This window comes from Podarcis gaigeae, assembly GCF_964106915.1.
Source record: "Podarcis gaigeae genome assembly, chromosome: 17".
Classification (NCBI taxonomy): Eukaryota; Metazoa; Chordata; class Lepidosauria; order Squamata; family Lacertidae; genus Podarcis; species Podarcis gaigeae.
In genome coordinates, this window is record NC_139694.1 from 2,711,333 (window position 1) to 2,735,874 (window position 24,542).

The window sequence follows — 24,542 nt, forward strand, 5'->3', positions numbered from 1 at the left end:
ATATCACACATGGTACGCTTGTGTGATGATGGAATTGCAAGTGAACCTCTTAGAAAAAAACATGTACCTATTTTAGAGATGGGGGTACACACCACCCAAGCCTGAAATGACAATTCACATGGTTTTATACAGCCTTCTCTATCATGCACAGACAGGCATCATACAATCAGCGATAAAACTCATACACTCTCCTATCAAACGCTGGGGACAAACGGGATGCCTTGTGCACCGACCCCTTTTAAGAATGTCAAAGGCATTTGGCTGGCACTGCTACAAAGGCATTTGGAGACATTTCATTGTTCTACAATAATAATAATTTATTATTTATACCCTGCCAATCTGACTGGGTTTCCCCAGCCACTCGGGGCAGCTGCCAATAAAATATTAAAAACATGATAAAACATCAAACATAAAAAACTTCCCTAAACAGGGCTGCCTTCAGGTGTCTTCTAAAAATCAGATCTTTGTTTATTTCCTTGACATCTGATGGGAGGGCGTTCCACAGGGCAGGCAGAGAAGGCCCTCTGCCTGGTTCCCTATAACCTCACTTCTTGCAGTGAGGGAACTGCCAGAAGGTCCTCAGCGCTGGATCTCAGTGTCCGGCTGAATGATGGGGGTGGAGATGGTCCTTCAGGTATGCAGGGCCAAAGCCGTTTAGGGCTTTAAAGGTCAGCTCCAACACTTTGAATTGTGCTTGGAAACGTAAAAAGCATAACAAAACATCGAACATTAAAAACTTCCTGATACAGGGCTTCCTTCAGATGTCTTCTAATAGTTGTGTAGTTCTTTATCTCCTTGACATCCACAGGGAGGGAAGGACTATTGGGAAGAACACCACCCCACACGTTTCCCCTAATTCATTGTCTAAATGAATTCATCCTAAATTAACCCTCAGTCCACTCATTTCCTCTGTGCAAATAAGGCACCCCCCCATCTCTTTCTCTCCCCCAGGATCATGCCATACACACACACACACACACACACACACACACAGACACACACAGTTTCTCCTCAGTTCTTCGCCCAAACATACATGCAGCTACTCCAGTTGTTGGTGAGCCTCTGATTAATATATATTTTATAACAAATATAATATGAGAACATCTGTGTCTGTAACATCAGTTCCACCCCCCCCCCCAATAATTACCCCTGTTCATCAATCACCACCTCATTCCCTCCCCATAAATTAAATTAAATTGAGGCTGCAATCCTTCCTTCCCCACCCACCCAGCACCAATAAAAAGTGTTTAATTTCTCTGAAAAATCAATCTGCACATCATTTAAAGAGGAAGGGGAAAGGCAGGATTGTAAAGATGACAGAGGAAGAAGTCTGCTAAAACGTTGAAAATCGCTGCTCTGTGTCCCGCGTCGAGGGACACAAAGGGACTCTTGGCATAGAAAACTCCTCAAGCAAACATGCCAATAAACTCTCGCCTCCACTCACTCGCTCATTCCAAGTTTTTGCAGAATCTCCAGAATGAAACGGGGAAGCAAAGAAGCGACGCTTTGGGATCTGTTAATGTAGGTGGGTGCTCAGGTCACACCTGTGGCTAGGAATGCATTAGGGCATGCTGAATTTTTCAAAATCAAAAAATGAAGGGTGCCAAGCTAAAATCGTGTAAGAGACTTGGGAATTCAAAAATATTTCGGTTAAATTAATATTGTTTAGTTTTGTTTGATAAGGAATATGTGTGTAAAATTTCATAGAAATCATTTCAAATGGTTGCCAAGTACTTGCAATTATATTATAGATTAATATTATTTTTATTTATTAATGTTATTTAGAATTGGCCTGACCTTTTCAGAAGGCAAAATTAAAATTCTTTGGTTTTCCGAAAGCAGTTTTTGTGCTTCTTTCTCATATGTAGGCTTACCAAGTTAAATACAAAAAATGATAGCAGATTTGAATCCCGCACACCTAACGACATATTCTCAAGACCCCCCTCACTGAAGAAATTTGCAAAAATTAAATTTCACTCTCTAAAATGGCACACCCTAATATCATAATAGACTCTTGAGAGTCCCATGGACTGCAAGAAGATCAGACCTCTCCATTCTTAAGGAAATCAGCCCTGAGTGCTCACTGGAAGGACAGATCCTGAAGCTGAGGCTCCAATACTTTGGCCACCTCATGAGAAGAGAAGACTCCCTGGAAAAGACCCTGATGTTGGGAAAGATGGAGGGCACAAGGAGAAGGGGATGACGGAGGACGAGATGGTTGGACAGTGTTCTCGAAGCTACGAACATGAGTTTGACCAAAGTGCGGGAGGCAGCGGAAGACAGGAGGGCCTGGCGTGCTCTGGTCCAGGGGGTCACAAAGAGTCAGACACGACTAAACAACAACAATGTCATAATACCAGGGACAACTAACATGGTGTTCTCCAGGTGTTGCAAATACAACTCGCCCCCAACCATTGATGAGGACAGCTGCCACCCCTCACATATAACCCAGCCTCCTGGTCTCTCCTCTGCCCCCCAGATCTCATCCTCTTTCCTTTGGTTAGGACAGGGGTCAGCAACCTTTTCCAGCTGTGGACCGGTCCACTGTCCCTCAGACCATGTGGTGGGCTGGACTATATTTTTGGGGGGAGGGGGGAATGAACAAATTCCTATGCCCCACAAATAACCCAGAGATCCATTTTAAATAAAAGGACACATTCTACTCCTGTGAAAACACACTGATTCCCGGACCATCCGCTGGCCGGATTGAGAAGATGATTGGGCCGGATCCGGCCCCTGGGCCTTAGGTTGCCTACCCCGGGTTAGGAGAACAAATGACACATTCTGTGCACCCTTCTTTTTTCTCTGAAGGACTGATACGCCCAGTCTAATGCACGCATCAAATTTTCTTCAGTGTGTGTGCCATACCACTGATGGCCACCTGACACCAATTTCTATTTATAATGTCAATATTTTCCTAGTGCCACCCTGGTATTTTACCAAATGGAGACAGTAGCCCTGTTTTACGAACAAAGAATATTCGCTGCTGGGGTCATCGAAGAGATTATAACTCCTCCTCCGGCCACATTGGAATCCTGCCAATTCAGTGTTGTTATATAATGGAAGCAAGAAATGATTTTCAGTGGTGGCCGCAATGCCTTCCGCTCAAATGTAATAAGCGGGAAAAATACTTCCTATTTATATAGCATTTAGTGTGCTTTACAAAGATTACCTCAGGAATCCTCACTGCACTATTTATATATCTGTGCTGTAAATTGGGAGAGTGACTAAAAAGGAAAATGGCAGCTTACTTGAGGCTTTATAGCTGAGGTGAGGTTTCAGCTGCAGCCTTGACTCTTAGCCAGCATTCTCATGCTAGCTAGATGGAACCTCCATATTCAGATGCATTCTACCACCAAATGACAGCTACTCAGGACAAAACCATGTATTGCATTTACACCTTGCTTATAGGCATCCCCAAGGCCTCCTGGTGACTATAGTTGGAAACATTAATATTGGATTCAATGGACATTGGGCCCAAATGCAGCAAACCTCTTGTGTTCTTACCAACATTTGGTCAACATGCTTCTATCTTGGGCTACCTTGGGTCATATGAACAACCTCACAGCCATACATCAGAGCAACAAGGTAAATGAACACTCACAGAAGGCAAACCAGTAACCTTATTTCCCTCAGTGTGTTCATAATAGTTATTTCTAATACTGAACAAAAATAATTAAAATGATGTGAATTCCCCCACCAACCTCTCCGTCTCTTCCTTCACCACACAAAGGCAACAAACAAAATCAGTAGGTAAAAGAAAATTAAAAGCAAAGAAAGAAACCCATACCAACTAAAACAATATACCCAACTTCAATAAAGCAATCAATAAACAGGCTAAAATCTGTTTTAGCCACCACAACCACCACAATGGTGACGCCAGAGCATGCCAATACCCATATCCCTACCCCGACACTCCAACAAACCAATAATGTTGTTTAACAACACTGAAAATATTGCTTATAAACCTTATACCCAACACAAGTGTCACAAAGGCACTTAACACCATCTCACTGACCATTCCCCTATCGCAAATGACAGGCAGGATGTCCTGTTCTTAAACAAGGCCCTCCATGCCAGCTGAGACCCAGGACCAACGGGTTGGAAGCCAGATGATCCAAATAACCCCAAGCAAACACTTATACTGTATAACTACATATAGGCTACTTTCTGTAATCTACCCCCCACTCTTTAACCCAAATCTAATTCTAATCCCCCTCTTCTCCCACCCATCACACTTTATGCCAACACAACAAGATAGGTTGAATAGACAATATAAGGTGAGAGACACAGGACAACCCTGACCAGTTGGTAGGGAATCATCCTATAAAGTAGACAAGCAGAATGGCTTGCTTAAAAGCAATTACACTAAACGTGAGGGGGTTGGGTTGGGAAACCCTATCAAAAGAAAATGCATTACCTCGTATATAAACACCATGAAACCACACATTGCCTTCCTACAAGAAATACACAATTCACCTAAAGGAAGCAAACTCCTGAGCAAACCCAGCTTCAGTCAACAATGGTTTGCACCTGACTCTGGAACGGCTCGCGGAGTAGCTATAATACACAGTAGAGACCTGAATTTCAAAGCCACAACAGTGCTAAAAGACAAGAGAGGCAGATTCTTTTTCACTAAAGGGATACTAGATGGCAAAACCAAACTGACAGTGGAAGCTATGACCAGGAGAAGAACAAATATAGATAAGCAGCGGTTAACATACAGTGAAATTTTAGATTTTATAGGACAGGAACCAAGACTGAGAAATCTCAAGGAATTAAGAAATCTGGTTACGGATTGGCTACGGGTACGTCAGATTAATGAATTGTTTAAGATAGATAGGGGAAATGGCTTTGCAGGACGAAAGTCTCAAAGACCTATTAGATACAAATATAAAAGTAGTATAAAAAATGTTCATATTGCTGTTGGAGTGGGAAACTAAAGAGGAATTTGTGAAATCAAGCATGATTAAGTGGGCACAAGATGTAGGTCACAATATTGATTATGAATTATGGGGAAAGTTGTGGAAAAGAAATATGAATTTCACAGCATGTTATGCGATAAAAGAAAATAAGATGAAAATGACCCAGAGATGGTATTTAGCACCCACCAAATTGGCGAAAATGTCTGAAAAAGAAAAAGGTATATGTTGGAAGTGCAATGAAAATGGGGGATCCTTTTTCCACATGTGGTGGTCCTGTAAAGTAATTAAGGAATATTGGGAAATTATATATAATGAATTTAAAAAGATACTTTAAAAAGCTTACCCCGAAACACCGCCACCGCAGCTAGAACCTTATTGGCACAAAGCTGGAGAGCAAATATAATACCCACTAAGGAAGAATGGCAGTGTAAAATGTTTGAATATGCTGAACTGGCTGGTCTGACAAACAGGATAAGAGAAAACAAAGATAAGTAATGCAAGGAGGAATGGATAATGTTTGTTGAATATTTTAAGAACCAGTATAAACAAATACATAGCTTAGCAGGTCTTGAATAAATCCAGAAGAGTTGAAACAGATAGAGTTTTTAATAGATAACAAATTGGATGATTAAAAAGATGTGGATTACACAGAGTAGTAGAAAAGCAAAGGAACCAGGACAAGAGTGGGAGTCATGTGGTATATGTATACATGCTGTATTTGGTACGAAGTTGTAAGTGGGACAGGGGGGGTAGAGTATGCTTTCTGTTCCTGTTTTTGACAATGCAAAGAAAAAAAGGAAAAAAGAAATACAAGACAAGCTAGGGGACGTCCAAATGCCCTGGCTAACACACCACCAATTACATGCCTTCTTAAACAATCCAGTAGTAAAATCAGCAGCAACTAGGTCCTTGACAACCTTCATAAACTTCCTCCTAACCACAAAGGGACATGTCAAGGGGGTGATATGCACAATATACAAAATACTGCTCCAAAAATCCCACAAACCCCATCGACGTAATCAAAAAAAAGGGGGGGAGGATGACATAGGCTATGAAATTAACCCCACCCAATGGATTAGAATGTGGTCCAAACCCCACTTTAAATCCATCTCAGCTAAAAGAAAAGAACTCACCCTGAAACTCACTTACAGATGGTACCTAACACCTCAGAAACTAGCACTGATATGCCCAGGAGCCTCACCAAAATGCCGGGGAGGATGCATTTCCACAGGCACATACCTCCACATGTGGTGGGAATGTCCCAAAATCCAACTCTTCTGGACATCAGTCATACAAGAAAGAAACAAAATAACTAAACAAGTCTTAGAAGTCACCCCAGAACTGGTCCTATTTAACATCTTCCAAGAGAATAATGCCCACTCACATTATAAAGAGTTCATAACCAACCTACTCTCAGCAGCCAGAAGCATAATAGCCAGACACTGGAGATACCTGTCAGGACTAAACATGGACCAATGGTATCAAATAGTATGGGAAACAGTCTCACTAGAAAAACTAACCAATAAACTGAAGCTGACATGGGGACAAATAGAAGAAGATGCCTTCACCCCAGTATGGTTCCCCTTTATCACACACAAAGCCCAACAAGACAACAACAAGAATCTGCCAGCATACAAATCAATATGGCTAACCTGACCCAAAAACCCACCCTCTCACACACTCCGACACATAAACAAATCTCACTACAGCCAACCAAAAACAACCAACCACACCCTAGGCTACCCCCAACCTCTCTCACTGTTATGTACTGAAGTTCAGACCATGGGCCAGCAGGGGGATACTGTAGATAGTTTTCACTCAGGTCCACATATGCAAATAAGGGATTGAAAGTGATGTTCAGTGATTGGATAGTTACAGAAAATGGTTCCTGTTGCGTTCTAGTGGAGCTCTATAAGCAGGCTGGCTAACCCTTCAGTTCAGTTCTGTTCTGGCCTGTGAATAAACAAGAGCTGTTTGAAGAATCGCTGTGTCATTTGATATGTTCACCCACAATTTAACACTCACCACCAAGGAAATATAACAAGCGAATAGAAAGAGAAACTCACACAAGTGACGCTGACACAAAACCCCACACATACAACTAAGCGGAAAAATAGAAGCATTATGTAACTGATCTGTAGAAAACACAACTTGAAAAAAGAGACAATGCACATATTTCTGTAAACTAAGAAATCTTTAATTAAAAATATATTTTAAAAAAAAAATGATGTGAATGTTCCCACAAACAACATCATTTTTTTTTTACTTGTATTAAACTAAACTTTGGGAGATATGTACAGGAGTTATATTTATGGGGGGTTATAGTCACCTCCCAATGCCACCTTTACCCCAATAGCTGCTTCTCCCATCTTCTTGACAATGCATACCCTCCTCTCATCCCTTTCTTAGTTCATTTACAGCCTGATTCAGCTCTTTGGTGCCAATGATTTATATCTCATTCATCCTAAAAACAGCAATGTTTTCATATAGCCAGTTGACTTTGACTAGGGCCTGGGGACAAAGATTATGGACAGTAACCTCAAAAGCTTTGTTTGCCTTCTATGGTCCCAGCACCTAGGTAAATCTAACAGGCTACATGAGAAACTCAATAATAGGAGCAAATTCCTAGGGGCCAAAGTTCCTTTGCCCCCCCCTAAAATATTTGAGGGGGCCAGGGAGCCCAAAAATTGATGGGCATTGCTATTCAAATAGTGTGTGTGAGCCACATCACGTGATCAATTATGGGGGTGTGGCTTACTTGCCCCCTCAAAAAAACATTTTATTAAAGTTGGCACGCCTGACCTGAGTTTTTAAAGAGGGAAGATGGCTGGTGGTTTCCAACGCACTGAAGCCATAGCTGATTGGGACAGCAAATAACAGGGAACAGATGCAAAACGCCGTCATCAACAAACCATTCGAGTGGGGTTCAGGAAAAAGTTTGCCACACTCCAAATCTCTTTTGCACGAGGGGTATAGACCCCTGCCCACCCCAAATGTTGTGCAGTACTAGTTTTAAAGGATATGATTAAAGGACATAATGATATGTTCTGATGTCATTGATCCCAATTTGTTGTTGTTGTTGTTTAGTCGTTTAGTCTTGTCCACTTCTTTGTGACCCCCTGGACCAGAGCATGCCAGGCACTCCCGTCTTCCACTGCCTGCCGCAGTTTGGTCAAACTCATGCTGGTAGCTTGAAGAACACTGTCCCACCATCTCGTCCTCTGTCATCCCCTTCTTCTTGTGCCCTCCATCTTTCCCAACATCAGGTTCTTTTCCAGGGATTCTTGTCTTCTCATGAGGAGGCCAAAGTCTTGGAGCCTCAGCTTCAGGATCTGTCCTTCCAGTGAGCACTCAGGGCTGATTTCCTTCAGAATGGAGAGGTTAGATCTTCTTGCAGTCCATGGGACTCTCAAGAATCTCCTCCAGCACCATATGTTCTTCCCATTCTATTGATCACAATAGTCTTTTCTATTGGGTTCTTTAAAAATCGGCTAAAAATGGTTGGTTGTGGGTTGGAAATAAGCACTGTGGAAAAGTTCTTTCCAAACCAGTTCAGAATGGCACAGGAGGAATTGTCTGTGGAACATTTGTGATCTATTGCTCCACCTAGCTGTCGCTTCTTCCATTTCATCACCTTAAAGTCTGCATTTTTTAAGCATGAGGTATCTGGCGGCATTTGCGGCTTACTTGCTTTTTAAGCAACCTTCGCAGGAGCACAAGGAAATCTTGCTTTTGCCAGAAAGGCTCTGGGTAGTTAAAGCTAAGAGCATAAAACTGTCGGGGGGGGGGGGAGAGAGGAACCCTTCCAAAACCCCATATTGAGGGAGAGGATTTGTCTATTTGATGAGGTTAGCTTCATAGCCGGACACAGTCTTTAGGCAAGATAAATTACTATGGAGTGGCTTGGGGGCCTTGCCTCATTTCCACCACACCGGCTTGTTAAACCTGCCAAGTCAAATGGGTAGAGGAAGTTGCAATTTACAGCCAAGGTCTCCCTAATTGGAGAGAGGAGGCTGGGGAATAGCTAAAGGATGTATCAGGTTTCCGGGGCCTGATCCAGAAGTAGCCCTAATAGACAAGGTGAAGCAAGACTGAAGGTGGCAGAGTCAGACAGGTCTCAGCCATGAGAGGCAGCCCAGCTGAAAATCCCCCAGCATTGTAATATATAGACATCATGGCATTGATAACTTTATTCTCCATTAATGTGCCTTTTGAAGCTGGCCAACTTGGTAGACATAACTATATCTTGCGGCAATGATTTCCATATCTTAACATGACCTGTTGTGAAGAAGCGCTTCATTTTGTCTCTCCTCAATGTCTCAACATTCAGCTTTATTCTACCTGCTAGAATTAAGCAAGAGGGAAGATGATGGACTTTTCGGAGCTAGCTGACCTGACGGGAAGAATCCGCGACCAGAAAGGAGTTTCAAGAGGACTGGAGGAAATTCAAGGACTATTTGAATAAATATTGTAATATAAAAAATTAGAAATTACATGAAAGAAACACATAGGCCTAGGATTAAATTAAGTTATAATTAAATAAATGGGATTTAGAATGTTAAGAAAAGTGAATAAGATGGCCTATAATTGGAAATTGTTTTAGTTTAATAATGATATTGGAAAGCTGTTACCTTTAATTACAAGGAAACTCAGAAGGGAGGGATCTGAGGAAGTCAACCAAGATGTTTCAAAGGTTGGATTTGTGAAGAATTAAGTTTGTTGTTATTGTTTATCTGTTTATTGTTTTCCCCCCTTTTCCCCCTTTCTTTTTTTTCTTTTTTCTCTTTTTGTGTATCATTTTGCTTTGTGGTTTGTGTTATCACTGTGGAAAATCTAATAAAAATTTATTTTTTAAAAAAAGAATTAAGCAAGAGGGAGAAAAAATTCTCTCTATTCACTTTTTCTTTCTCTCTCTCTCTTTGCCAATTAATTTTTATTACGTTTTCTTTAACAAATAATAATAAACAGATTAACAAATTTAGCAAATATCAGATTAACAATTCTAAAATTAAAATTAATTTCCAATTTAATATATCCTTAGAAGTTAACTTCCCACCCTTAGCTCCAGGATGTTTTTATCTCTACCATTTTCTCTATACACAGTGATGTGAACAATCTTGCCCTTTATATAAACTGAAAAGCCCAGGGCATTGTAACCTTTTCTCATAGAGGAGTTATTCCAGCCCCCTTAATAATGTTGGTGGCCCTTTTCTGAACCTTTTACAGCTGTCCAATATCCTTGCAGTGGGGGAACTGTAACTTCATTGGACGCTGCCTACAGGTAGCTCGATGTGTCAAGGAATGGCTCAAAGGCCCCTTCATGGGAGAAGAATTGTTTGCTGACTTCAGACTCAGACTACCTAGGTAAAAGGTAAAGGTGAAGGAACCTGGACGGTTATGTCCAGTCGAATTCGAGGGGCACAATGGAACTGGTGGAAGATGCAACTGCTGCCCAGGCTTGGGGTGGACACCTCAGCAGGTCCTCAGTGGTGTTAGCCCCTAATATTGTCAGATTTAAAAAGGTAAAAGGTAAAGGACCCCTGGACGGTAAAGTCCAGTCAAAGACGACTCTGGGGTTGTGGTGTTCATCTCACTTTCAAGCCGAGGGAGCCAGCATTTGTCTGCAGACAGCTTTCCGGGTCATGTGGTCAGCATGATTAAACTGCTTCTGGCGCAACAGGACACCGTGACAGAAACTGGAGAGCACCAAAATGCCGTTTACCTTCCTGCCACAGCAGTACCTATTTATCTACTTGCACTGGCGTGCTTTCGAACTGCTAGGTTGGCAGGTAATGGGACAGAGCAACGGGAGCTCACCCCATCGTGGGGATTCGAACTGCTGACCTTATGATTGGCAAGCCCAAGAGGCTCAGTGGTTTAGACCACAGCACCACCCAAGTCCCTTATATTACCTATGCCACGATGGTGCACAAGTGCTTCTCCACTGGCCTCCAACAGTGTGAGGGGATCCTTGGATGCATTTTGCTGGGGGTGGGAGGTTTTCATGAAATTTGCTTTGCGAAAATGAGCCCTCCAATCAGTGCCGGATTTACGTATAAGCTAAACAAGCTACAGGGACGTATAAGCTAAACAAGCTACAGGGCCCCCAAAAAAATTAAAGGAAAAGAAACTGAATGAACATTTCCAAAATATAAGATAAAAAAACAAATAAAATAAAACCTACATACAGCAACAGTGTTTTGTGTTGTGTAGGCTCCTATTTGTTATGTGCAAATGGCTTTCGATACCTATTAGGCCCATAAATTACCATGTAGCAGATATCCAACACAAAAAATAGCGACAATTACTTGTTGACAAAGAACAACTGGACATATAAAGGGTCCCATTACCTTCAGTTGCTTAGGGTGTCATCAAACCTAAATCCGGCCCTGACTCCAATAGTTCATTTCACATGAATGTTTTATCCGAGAAATAAGAAACAGAAATGGCATGTAAGCATAATGGAGTCTTGGGTACCGATTTCCTCTCTCCCTGCGCAGGAGCAGCTCCCCTGCTCAGAGACCTGTGTCTGCAAAGTATCTACAAAGCAGCAAGAGATACGAAGTCCTGCAAATCCATCAGGCCTGCCTTGCCTGAAAGTGGGTGAGATGCCAAAGAGTTTTGTGGATGCGGAAAGCATCAGGCGCAGGACAGCAAAAGCGGCTGCTAGGAGCCAGCTGGTCCTGGAGCCTGGGATCACCACTCTACAGAATCCCAAGAGACTTTTAAGCACTGCAGTACAGATTTCTGAGGGGAGAACGGAGCCAGCTGCAATCATAGTTCAAAGGATGGGAAACCAGTAAAAAAAAAAAAACCTGACCTAAGTGAAGTCATGGGAGATTTGCCATAGATGTCAATTGGTTAAGATTTTCAGGCTAAGACAGGGTAACCTCCATGCAGCCAGTGTGAGCAGTCTACAGAAACAACTGTGCAAGTTCTGTGCAAAAGCACAATGGCTTTGCTCCCGGCACACACAAAATCCATTACATTCCAGACTAGCAGCAAGGAACACAGCACAACTATGCAGTTAAAAGAGTTTAAAATAGTAGGGCCTCATACAACCCTACCTGTACTCAAGTATTCTATATATCTCATCTCATTTAAAGACTACTCTTCATTAGAAAAAAAGAAAACCAGAGTAACAAAACAACAACGTACAACAATATCCCAACGACAAACAGGAAAGGACATTAAAATCCCTAAATTGGAATTCTTAATCATAATCAAAAGAACATCAGCCACTATAAAACACTCCCAAATCACCATTCAACAATAACACAGCCTGCTTCTTATATGGAAACATCAGGAGGTCCCCAAGTCTTGGGTAGATAGGTCTTGTGCAACAACTAGCAACTCAATAGAGCGATGTGTAGACACACTCAAAGTTTCATCCAGCTAATTCAACGGAACCTGGATGAGCATCATGAAACTGCATTCAGATGCACTCCCAACACCCACATCCATTGCACACCTGTGCAACAGCTTGCTTTTATGTGTAGATCACACTCATTGGACCAGGAGGTGAAGGTTTTAAAGCCAGACCAAAATGCTGCAACGAATTCCCTAAGCTTAATGTCACACCATGACGTTTCTGTTCTACCATTTCTGCCATGAGCTCAGAGTGGTGGTATAATGTCGGCCTCTGTCCTCTCTTGTTCCATCTTCACAACAAACCTGTGTGGCTGAGAAATGTCCTGAATGTACCGTCAGTCAATTTATTTGGGGTAAGAGAGGGAGGAGAGAAATTATCTCTCTCTAGATCATACTAATTCATCTTTATATTTAACCAGAAGATACTTTTTTTGCTTCACTGAGCCACTGATGCTCAATTTCATTTTAAAAGAGACCCTGCCCAGTACATACTGTATTTACCGATTTCATAAAAGTTATATATCCCTTGATTGTAAAAAAAAAATCAAACAAACCTCAAAGTGGTTACTTCTTTACACAACAAGTTAAGAACCTGATGTCCTGCATACAGGCTTCCTAGAGGAATATATAGAATCACGTTTTGTTCTTTTCCATTCCCATTGCTTATATAGATGTTTGTATTTTTAGGTGTTATTTTTCGTGCTGTTTTAAAAAACCAACATCTTTTTTTAAAGCACAATTGAGAAGTTCCCTGGGGAAAGGGATTGATTAAACCACTCTAGGGATTATAGCTCTAGGATGGAATAGGGAGTGTCCTAACAGCTCACAGCACCCTTAACAAACTGCCCTGAGTGGCATGGTGCTGCTTTAGATGTATAGTTCAGATAGCTTGAAGCATCTGCATATCCCATACATGCTGCATATACTGCATATACCCCTCTGCCAGCAAACAGGTGCAGAGTCACCTCTTAAAGCCTATTTGCAAACCTACAACTGAGTTGAAGGAGTATTCCTCACTGAATGTGATATGATTCCGTAAACATGAGAACAGTGGCTGCCAAACATCCATTGTTTGTTTCCATTGATCTGTGTAATTAGGAACCACGTACGGTCTAAAACAAATGACAAACGCTAGATTATTGCCTGTACTCATGGGGAAAAGAAGAGCCTTGAGACAGGTGTAAGAATTGGCTTCTAAGATGTGGATTGTTGAAACTTCTCCAAACCCATTGGGTTCATCTGGAGCAATAGCTCAGTGTCACGTGGACCATAATACAGGCCACAAACATATCTTACACTTGGTTCCTCTTATGAAATTCAGGGAATTAAAGGAGAGCAAAGAAAAAAAGATAACGGAAATCAAACAGTGGGGGAAAAGAGGCTGAATCTCTTCCCCCCAACTTTCCTTCGTGTTAAGTGACTGAACACTATTACAGCCTGGTGAGTCCTTTCTCTGTCCAAGGTGCTGATTATTTGCAAAAATGAAAATTAATTGGAATTAAAATGGGAACTGGCTGAAATATGTAATGCCAGTTTAGAAGATAGCAGACCATTGGGTGCCTCTGAAGGTATCATCACCCAATTGCTTTTAACGGATGTATTAATAATATTATTTTAACGCTGAAGTTCTACAAGCTTCCAAAAGTCGTGAGTTTTTTTGGTATTTGCATATATAGATTACCATTGGAAATGCTTTAAAATCCGCACTAAAGGTTTCATGCTGGCCAGTGGTAAGGGCACCAGTACTTTTAATATATATTTTGGAGGGAGCAGTTTATTGTTTTGCTCTTGTTCTTCTTCTTATTTTCTGTTTTTATCTTGTGTTTTTAGGCTGTGAACTGCCCTGAGATCTACAGATGGCAGGCAGTATACAAAATAATAAAAAATTATTATTATGATGTGTTATTCTTTTTAACGATCACGTTCTGAATGAAAATACACATATACGTATACATGCATACACACCTAAACATGTACCCATACGGCAACAGTTACTTTGGTACGGCCATAGCTAGGATTAAGAGATGAAATATGAAAGGTTTTATGTACAACGATGGCTCATATTTCCTACGTACAGTCAAACCTCAGTTCTCAAACAGCTCCGTTTTAGTTCCCAAACTCTGAAAACCTGGAAGTACATGCTCCGGTTTTCATACATTTTTAGGAACCTGAATGTCCCACGTAGCTTCCATTTAAAGCAGGCATAGGCAAACTTGGCCCTTCAGATGTTTTGGGACTACAACTCCCATAATCCCTAGCTAACAGGACCAGTGGTCAGGGATGATGGGAGTTGTGGTCCCAAAACATCTGGAGGGCCGAGTTTTCCTATGCCTGGTTTAGAGTTTCCCTGTTGAATTGAGGCTTCCGCTTTCAGTTTTCAAACATTTCGGAAGTCAAACAGTCTTCCAGAACGGATTACGTTCGAAAACCGAGGTTCCACTGTATCTCTGTTGTGAAACATACTGGCAGGCAGGGCTGCCTCCAGAGCAGCATGGATGTAAAGCTAAGGCATGGATATTATGGTAAGGGAAAAGTCCTGTTCCAAGCCTCAACCCTTGTCAGTCTTGGGGAATGAGTTTGTGACAATGCGCGGACGATACCGTGACAACCTTTCTATTTCATCAAGTCGATTTCACATTGAAACTCAGAGTCTTGTGCTGAGGGGATGCCTTCGTCTTACCTGCCTGCTTTAGTGATGATCATTTCTGTGCCAATATCATGGAACCTTTTCCAGAGGTCAGCACACTGCAATTCCACCTGGATCTCCTCCATGGATGAGGTAGGAGGTGGTTGAGAGATGGGGCCGCTGGATGTGAGGTCAGAGTGCGTGTCAAAGGAGCAGGATGTCCTCTCAGCCAATACTTCCGTGTCTGAACCCGTACTCTGCTCTGAATCTAAACAAATGAGAGAGCACACCAGATCAAACTATCAGTTTCTAAAATTCCCCACAGAAGGAAGGCATAAAGAAAAGTCAGCATAAGGATTATTTTTTGAAAAAATAAAATAAAGAAAGACGAGTGAAACAGCATCTCTTTTATTATATGCATGCTATTGTTGTGATTTACAATCTGGTTTCTGGTTTTCTGTTCCTAACATGACATCTGGAATTTTCGTTAAGTTTTAAAGCAGCTGTATGAAATTGCCCACAATATAAAATATAAATAGCAAGAAATGTATTCAGGATGCACAATAATGGAGCACTCCAACTGGAGATGGGAGGAAAAGAAAGAAAGAAAATTCACTCAACACCAGAGAAATAATGTTCTGGTTACTCATATGTCCTGCCACATATGTTGCTCTTGCAGTTAGATATTTTTAGACAAAATGCTTGTTTTCCTTCTTTTTAGCATCTCAGAAATAATGGGTGTTGCTTTTGGTTTTGGGTTTATTTTGGCAGAGCTTTCTTTGCAAATATATGTTATTTGTTCCTCTATTATAATTTCTGGAACAATGATTTTTTCCCCCGTGAGAAAATAACCACATTGCACTAAAGCTGCAGAAGGAAGGATGGCGAACATATGGGAAGAATTATTGGGAAAGTAATTGTTATTTCAAGGGACACCTACGTTTTTGCAGGGGTCTTGGGATATAAAAGTCTGGCTAACAAAGGAGGGGGAAACAGAACGATGGGGCTGAACAAAAGAAATGGCTTGCGCCAAACCATTTTCAAAAACTGCTCTGCAAACACCGAATGTTTGTGGAGGCCATGGCCATGTTGTGAATATTTTCATGGCCTTCTGAGGTTTGGTGAGCTGGAAGGCAGCACAGGGCCCTCTTGGTCATGGCCCCCTGGTTGGTAAATCCCTTTTCTAGAGATGCCCAGCTGCTTCCCTCTGTTAAAGCTTCCAAGTGAGCCATAAGAGCTAGTTATATTTTGCCAAGCATTTGGCATGATGTGACTCTATCTCTCCACAATGTTATTGGATTCCATTATAGTGCTATTTGCTACTTCTTGATGTGATCTTTTCCACATTTGTCTTGCAGTTTCATTTTTTATTATTGTGAGTTGCCTTGTGAACCGAAAGGTGGGTACATGTTTCTATACTTGTAAACCACCCTGAAAGTATTATTCGATGGTATACAAGCATAATAAATAAATATAGGATATACTCTAAGCAATATCACTGGTCCCTCCCTAGGATTTTCATTTTGGTAAAACGTTAAGCCTCCAGTCCTTTTACTTATAAATAAAAACAGGCAAGCAGTATTCAGTTTTCTTTCCTTTTATTGGTTGTTTGCACAGGTAGGAAGTGAAAACTCCAGCAATGTATTGCTAGTGCAAGGAAATGATTTTGCACCAGCCTAGAGAATTTGTACACATTAAACAAAAATCTGATTTATCAAGGACACCAATATGAAATGACACATCCCATATTGCATGCTTAATATGTTTCATGAACTTAACTATTGATCGTGTTGAAAAACATGAGAACAAACCATCTAACAAGCATTATCTGTGTAACTATAACAAGAATACAAGCAACCAAAATGCATGACTCTCATACAGAATATATTGGAGTCACAAGTGCAGGAAATGTAAGCAGTTCATACCAATTGAAAGATGTCCCAGGGATTAGAGAATATTAGTTGGCTTTTATATAGAATGTTCAAAACACTTCACAAAGAATGCAAAAAAGGAGAAGCTGGTTTTCAAAAGTGAAATTGACATGTTTAATCAGAGAAAAGTAATTTTCTTTAACATTTGTTAAAGACTGGAAAGCTCACATAGACTTTTTGCATGAAAAAGAAAAAGAAATGATGACATATGGATTTGAGGATTGAAGATAATGTTTGTTTATAGAAAGTGAATATTGTTTTTATATAGTGGACAGATGAAGAATAGGAAGTTATTTATTTTCCCAATCTTATTTTTCTATGTTTCTCTTTTAACCTCTTTTCTACTCTTCATTATTTCTTCCTCTTTCTCTATTTTTTCTCTCCCTCCCTCCCTTTTTGTGTATTTATTGTATCTAGATAAAAGCCTTGGTTTGGTTTTTAAAAGGGGGAAAGATATTAAGTTTTGTATTTTTCTCTATAAACCTTAAATTTTTTTATTAAAAAAGGAAGATGTCCCAAGGATTAGAGTAGGCCTTACTTCCAAAGAATAGTACTTGTCTCTTATATAGAGCAGGGATGTCCAACCAGTAGATCGCGATCTACCGGCAGATCCCCAGCTGATCCTGGTAGATTGCGGGGTCGTTATCATGTACAAAAAGTTATGGGGGGAAAGCTAAAAAAAAACCTCTGCGCAATCCTCCCCCCAAAAAAGCTCAACAACGCAATCCACCCACCCCACGCACGCTCCTCCCCCCTCCAAAGACAAGCTGTAGATCACTGCCAGTTTTTTTATACTGGGAGTAGATCACAGTCTCTTGGGAGTTGGACATGCCTGATATAGAGCATTCAAAATACTTCACAAAGAATGCAAAAAGGTAGAAGCTAGCTCTCAAAAGTGACACCTGTTAATGTTTATTGTAGTTCAACACATTTCAGAGCTGAAGTTTTTCCTGAGGAGCAAGCCTAGACTTTCTTTTTTAAAATATATTTTTTATTAATTTTTACATAAAATTTTCCCCCAAAAAACATACAACATAATTTCTCATCTTATTCAATGTTTTGGACTTCCATCAACCACATCTGAAGATTTTTCAACCTTTATCACTTAATTTGCATTTCATTAATTTCACTATTGTTTTTAATAGCCCTTCACTAATAGTTCTCTTCATGCTTTTCTCCGTGATATTTCACGTAGTCCTCCTTACAAAACTTCTTGCAATCCTACTAGCGTGATCTGTTGATTACAATTGCTTTTCAGATAGCTCACATATTTATTCCAGTCCTCTGAGAATCTCTGATCCTGCAGGTTTCGAATCCTTCCTGTCATCTTGTCTAATTCTGCATAGTCCATAAGCCTAGATTTTCTGAAGCAGATCACACAAACTCTGCATGTTGCCCATCTGGCTCCAAAAGGAACCTGCTTCAGAAGCTCAAAGTCTGCATTTGAAGAAAGAAACCTACAATAAACCTCCATCGCTGGCACTTTGGAGAACTGGTTGCTCTCTTTTTGCATTCTGTTGGGTTTCTGTGCCACCCACCTGACATGTTTGGATTGTCAAAACACTTCAGATAGCTTATAAGGCCACAACCTTTGCAATAGCTCAGGATTATTGTGAATGGAGACTAAGACGGAGAGGTTATAGCCTGCCTAATGCCAGCCTTACAAGTTCATGGGAGAATGAATGGAGTTTCCACTGGGGATTCCCTCATTTGTAGCTTGATCTCTTAGGCACTATGCCAGCGCAGCTATAATGTGCTCAAGACTGCCATGATTCAGCCACATCTAATTTATCAAATAGTTTTCATTTGTAACAGCAGCTTTCCGTAGTAAACCTATGATCAGAGAAGACTGAACGAGAGACAGGCAGACATGGGTGTGACTGAAATATACTACACAGTTGTTTGCTTAAAAACTGCTATCAAAAGCTGTTTCCAAGTCATGGGGTTCGAGAAGGCAAAATGAATTTTTTTGTCATTTGACAGAAAATGTTCTGCTGATGAAACATCACCTAATTATTCTGGATTGTTAAGCAACCTCTCTGCCTAAGAAAGAATGGAATCCAATATTGTTTCTCATGAGAAAAGGAATTCAACAAATTATTTCTGTCAGTTGGGTCAAAGACATAGATTTCCCTCTATATAGGCTGTTCTAATCTTTACATAATGCATTCTAACACTTTTGGGATCCTATAGATGCATGAACCCGTGCAGTATTAGGGCAAAGCCCATGGCACTTCATGTGTTAAATTTACACTGAATTCCCAATGCAAACCTGCATCCAAAATAAGAGCACAAGCCTTCCACACAGAATTAAATGCACACAGATGTCAATCCCCATAGGAAGTCAACTGAGCCTTTCCCACCCTCCCACTTTGCCAGCCCTCAGCTGGGCACATATGTTGAGCACACTGCAATATGCCTCACAACAGGTGTCCAGTGGCACAGAGCGTGTTTCTCCCTTGCCAAAAGTCCCTTTTGGGGGAAGGGTGGTTTCAAAGTCTTCAGTGGAACTGAAGACATCTCTTTGGAGAGGCTTTGCTGCGTGCCATTTACAGCTGCCAAAAACCAGTTTAATCAATAAGTCAATGATTAAGAAAATCAAAAACCCTACAGATGAACTGAAAGTTGGCTCCAGCTCTTTGGTATCTGTCCTATCAACCAACCCCTGACTCTGTCAATAGGTCAGCCTTCCACCAACCTGGTTTCTTCCAGATCTTTTGGACTACAGTTCCCATCAGCGTCAGCCAGCACAGCCATATTGGTTGGGGCTGGTGGAAGCTGTAGTTCAAAGCATTTGGCAGACACTATGTTGTGGAAGGTTGATCGCTTCTCCTGCTTCCACTTCCATCATCTGCCAAAGACAAGGATGGAGATAAGATTAATTCTGTGGCCTGGCATTTGGCAACTCAATGTTTCCATAAAGGAAATGAGGGAACTTCCTTCAACTTGTCATTATTTTCCACTCTTATGATGGTTTGACAGATGCCAACAATTATAAAGGTTCCATAATGGTAAGGAGAAAAGCCTCCTGAAAGCATTACAACTGCACACAACTTTGATTTCCCATTACTTCCTGTTTCCCATCATCCCTTCCTGTTCTCTCCTGCATCTCATCTTTGCTTAGGTAGTCAGCCTTTGGGCAAGAACTTTTTATTAATTGATTTTAGGATTTATCATTTGCTTTTCAGCTCAAATGAGCATTCAGAGTGGGTAATAGTATGGCCAACAAGGAGAAAAACCAAATCCCATTAAAACAGCCCAAAGAAAAAGGCAAATGGAATCAGCAGCATTATCTTAACAGCAGGGAGAATGATGCAAAGCCGGCAGAACTCTCAAAATGATGAAGGCTAAAAACCTGGCTCAAAAGAAAAAATCTTAGTAAATGATTCAAGAATCTGAAGATCTAGAAGATCTTGAGTGGGACTGAATCCTATCAATGCAGGAACAATGCAGGATTGTTGTCTTTTATATATCATACTTTCATTGTGTGTTTCTTTTGTATTAATATTGATGTCTTTCACCACTTTTGGGGAAACCTTCCGGCTAAAAAGCAGTATAAGTTGTACCATACCATAGCTGGACATCACAGATCTACACATGGGAGGAGATGAGCCTTCAGCCATTCTGGGCTCAGGCCAGTCAAGGCTTTGCAAGTAAAAACCAGCACCACAAAAGAAATTGGTAACCAGTGAAGCTCCGACAGTATAACTACTAAGATACTACTTGGACCTGATTTTTTTAAAACTCTACATACTTTATTTTAACCTGTGTACATATAATACACGTGGGTGGCGCTGTGGGTTAAACCGCCTGAGCCTAGGACTTGCCAATCAGAAGGTTGGTGGTTCGAATCCCCGCGACGGCATGAGCTCCTGTTGCTCGGTCCCTGCTCCTGCCAACCTAGCAGTTCAAAAGCAAGTCAAAGTGCAAGTAGATAAATAGGTACCACTGCGGTGGGAAGGTAAATGGCGTTTCCGTGCGCTGCTCTGGTTCGCCAGAAGCGGCTTAGTCATGCTGGCCACATGACCCGGAAGCTGTACACTGGCTCCTTCGGCCAATAAAGCGAGATGAGCGCCGCAACCCCAGAGTCGTCCACAGCTGGACCTAATGGTCAGGGGTCCCTTTACCTTTACTACATATAATACATAGCAAAATGAAAATGACCTTAAAAAAGGAGCAAACCAGTTCCTGCACCCATCATTGAAGCATGACACTTCCTTCATCTTCACTGAATTTGTCCACCTTCCCTTCTGCCACAGCAGGATTGCAGCTACAACCAGCATAATTTAAAGGGGGTGGGTTGCTCTGAAAGTGTTGCATCTGTAGCCTGAACCCACAATTCACATGCTGACAAGACAATTGTGACAAGGCTTGTCCACCTCAACTACCAGTGCCTTCCCACCACACACACATGCCGAAAGCACAAAGGGATGCGCTCCCCACTCAGAGCACAACTTGGTGTTTGTTGCTTTGCAAGTTATATTTGCAAAGATATTAGCCCCTACAGTTGCATTTCACATCACGGGGACATCACCATCCTACAAATCTAGCTGTTTCTCTCATGTCACACACAACAATGTATTAACAATGCCCTTGCGTGACCTTCTGCAAAATAATGCAATGCCTTGAAAGAGTTTCAAATTGCAGTCACAACCAGCTTCCTTTTAACTGTTCGACACAATGTTGTGTTTGTAAAGATATGTATTTAAAAAATTGCCACTAGGGGAGTATCGAGATTCTGGACAACTGTTCTGAGCAACTACTGTCGGGAAGTTTTCTAACATTGAATCTGCTTGCATTAAGACTTCTGTCGCACTCTGGATTCCCACCCACACCCCAAGTTAAAAGTTCATCCTCAATATGGTTCTTCAGAGCCCTCTTTTCTACAAGCTTGCCAGGAGATCAACGCAGTCCAGGAAAAGGCTTGCTGCAAAAGGCACAGGCATGAGCCAGCTGAAAGACACATCTGCTCTGTTCTCTTACAAAGCTTCCTTTGCCCAACCATGAAATCTCAATGGAACTGAACATAACCTCGCAGGACAGGCTTTGCAGCACGCTGTGAGCGATTTACAGCTGCCAAATCCATATCAATCAAATCCCAGGGGAGATTCTTCCTTCTTCAAACCGAGCAAGTTAAAAGAGGGGTGGGGTGAAGGAAACTGCCATCAAACTCAAACACACACACACACACCCCAAATAAATTTCTACAGCTGGAACAACTTCATATGCTACCCTTAAAAATTCCAAGCTATCAAACACATAGTGGGCAAATTTTCAACACAAATGACTGGAAGTCCCTTACTTAAGGTATCTCTCAGTTTGCCATTGGCTGTGCGGTTTTGATTTGTATAGCTGCCATGACTGCAAGCTCTAGCACTGCAGAATGGCAGCGAGAGGTGGGTATGGGAATTAAACTGGCCACAACTTTATCGGATACTTAATACAGCTATGAATGCTAAAACTGGGACCAAGGTGGAAGCAAGTTGTTTGTCTCTGCTTGGAATTACCAAAGGAAACGGCTCAGCTATCCAACAGCAAAGGTCCACTGGGTGCCATGGCCATCTTACTATGATGGAGCCTCGTGCCTTATTAAAGGTAAAGGATCCCTGGATGGTTAAGTCCAGTCAAAGGTGACTATGGGGTGCGGCACACATCTCTGCTTTCAGGCTGAGGAAGCTGCCGTTTGTCCACAGACAGATTTCTGGGTCATGTGACCAGCATGACTAAACCGCTTCTGGCACAACAGAACGCTGTGACGGAAGCCAGAGCACACGGAAATGCCATTTACCTTCCCGCCGGAGCGGTACCTATTTATCTACTTGCACTGGTGTGCTTTCAAACTGCTAGGTTGGCAGGAGCTGGGACAGAGCAACAGGAGCTCACTCTGTCGGGATTCGAACCACTGACCTTCCGATCAGCAAGCCCAAGAGGCTCAGTGGTTTAGACCACAGCGCCACCCCTGTCCCTTTTACCCTTTCACCTTTCACCATGCCTTACTACAGCCTTCCCAACCTGGTACCCTCCAGCATGGCTGTGCTGGCTGGGGCTGAGAGTTGCCATTCCAAACATCTGGAGGGCTTAAATATAGAAGAAGAGTCTGCTAGAACAGGCCAGCAGTCCAGCCTTCTTCTCTTACAATGGCCAATGCCCATGGGAGGCTTGCAAGAAGGACCTGAGTGCAACAGCACTTTTTCTACTTGCGATTCTCAGCAAGTGGTGGTCAGGGAATACTACCTCCTAAGGTGGAGGTAGCACCTATCCATTGTGGGTAGAAGCCATTGGCAGCCTTATCCGCCATGAATTTGTCTAGGTAAAGGTAAAGGGACCCCTGACCATTAGGTCCAGTCATGACCAACTCTGGGGTTGCGGTGCTCATCTCGCTTTATTGGCCAAGGGAGCCGGCGTACAGCTTCTGGGTCATGTGACCAGCATGACTAAGCTGCTTCTGGCGAACCAGAGCAGCACATGGAAATGTCGTTTACCTTCCCGCCGGAGTGGTACCTATTTATCTACTTGCACTTCGTGCTTTCGAACTGCTAGGTTGGCAGGAACTGGGAGCTCACCCCATCGTGGGGATTCGAACCGCCGACCTTCTGATCAGCAAGTCCGGCTCTGTGGTTTAACCCACAGTGCCACCCGCGTCCCCAATCCTCTGGTCTAATCCTCTTTTAAAGCCATCTGACTTGGCGGCCACCACTGCCCCCTGGTGGAATCACACAATCCGTCAATGCCCAAAGTGGAGGCTATTTTTAAAATCCTTGCACTTCATATCTGCAGTTTTGAAAGAGGAAGACTATGGCTTATAGGTGATCTATATACATATACAGTAGCTGCTTGCTTTTCAGAAGGTTCCTCCACTCCTGAACATCAGGAACAATGGTGACTTAGGCAGTGAGAAGTATGTTATTTATATTTTTTCACACAAAGGTGTTGGGTGGCAATTTATTTAAGTTATTCTGAGTGGCAAGTTGTTTAAAGTATAGCTGTTGGGACCACTGGAAAATATTTATCTCAATTAAAGGGCTTTTGACCTGGTGAAAAATCTGCAGCACAAGCCTATTTTTGCTTACATGAAAGTATATATGGCCTGCTAGACGGAGTGGGTCTTTTACCAAGGTAAGTTTACGCAAGGTGACAGCCTTAAAGAAGCAAAATCAGGCTTCTAGACTGCCCTTCATCTACAGAGATACCCCTGCAGCATGCAAAGGTGAAGAAAAACGAAACAAACAAATCCAATATAAGACTACTGGGTGAGGGGAGCACCATCCATGAAAACTACAGAGGCCATTACAAAGCACAAAAGCAGAACAGACTAGAGCATATTAGTCAAAACAAAAAAAATTCCTTCCAGTATCACCTTAAAGACCAACTAAGTTAGTTCTTGGTATGAGCTTTCGTGTGCATGCACACTTCTTCAGATACACTGCACACGAAAGCTCATACCAAGAACTTACTTAGTTGGTCTTTAAGGTGCTACTGGAAGGAATTTTTTTGTTGTTTTGACTATGGCAGACCAACACGGCTACCTATCTGTAACTAGAGCATATTAGATTAGATTAGATATTAGATGAAATGAGATTAGATTAGAGGAGAGTGGATTTTAAAATGCCTGGGGAAATAAATGTGTGTTGTCCTGCTGCTTACATGCTTGTTGTGTTGGCTCCAGTCACATATGCCCTTAATAGAAAG

At 41.8% G+C, this 24,542-nt stretch overlaps 1 protein-coding gene across 1 annotated transcript in view; it reads right to left on the reverse strand.

Moving 5' to 3' along the window:
- Positions 1 to 24,542, reverse strand: part of TBX15 (T-box transcription factor 15) — a 96,668-nt gene that overhangs the window by 37,018 nt on the left and 35,108 nt on the right. Inside the window, exon 2 of the mRNA XM_083719104.1 lies at positions 14,977 to 15,190. Within this exon, the coding sequence (XP_083575230.1) occupies positions 14,977 to 15,190 (214 nt within the window). The remainder of the gene's footprint in view (positions 1 to 14,976; positions 15,191 to 24,542) is intronic.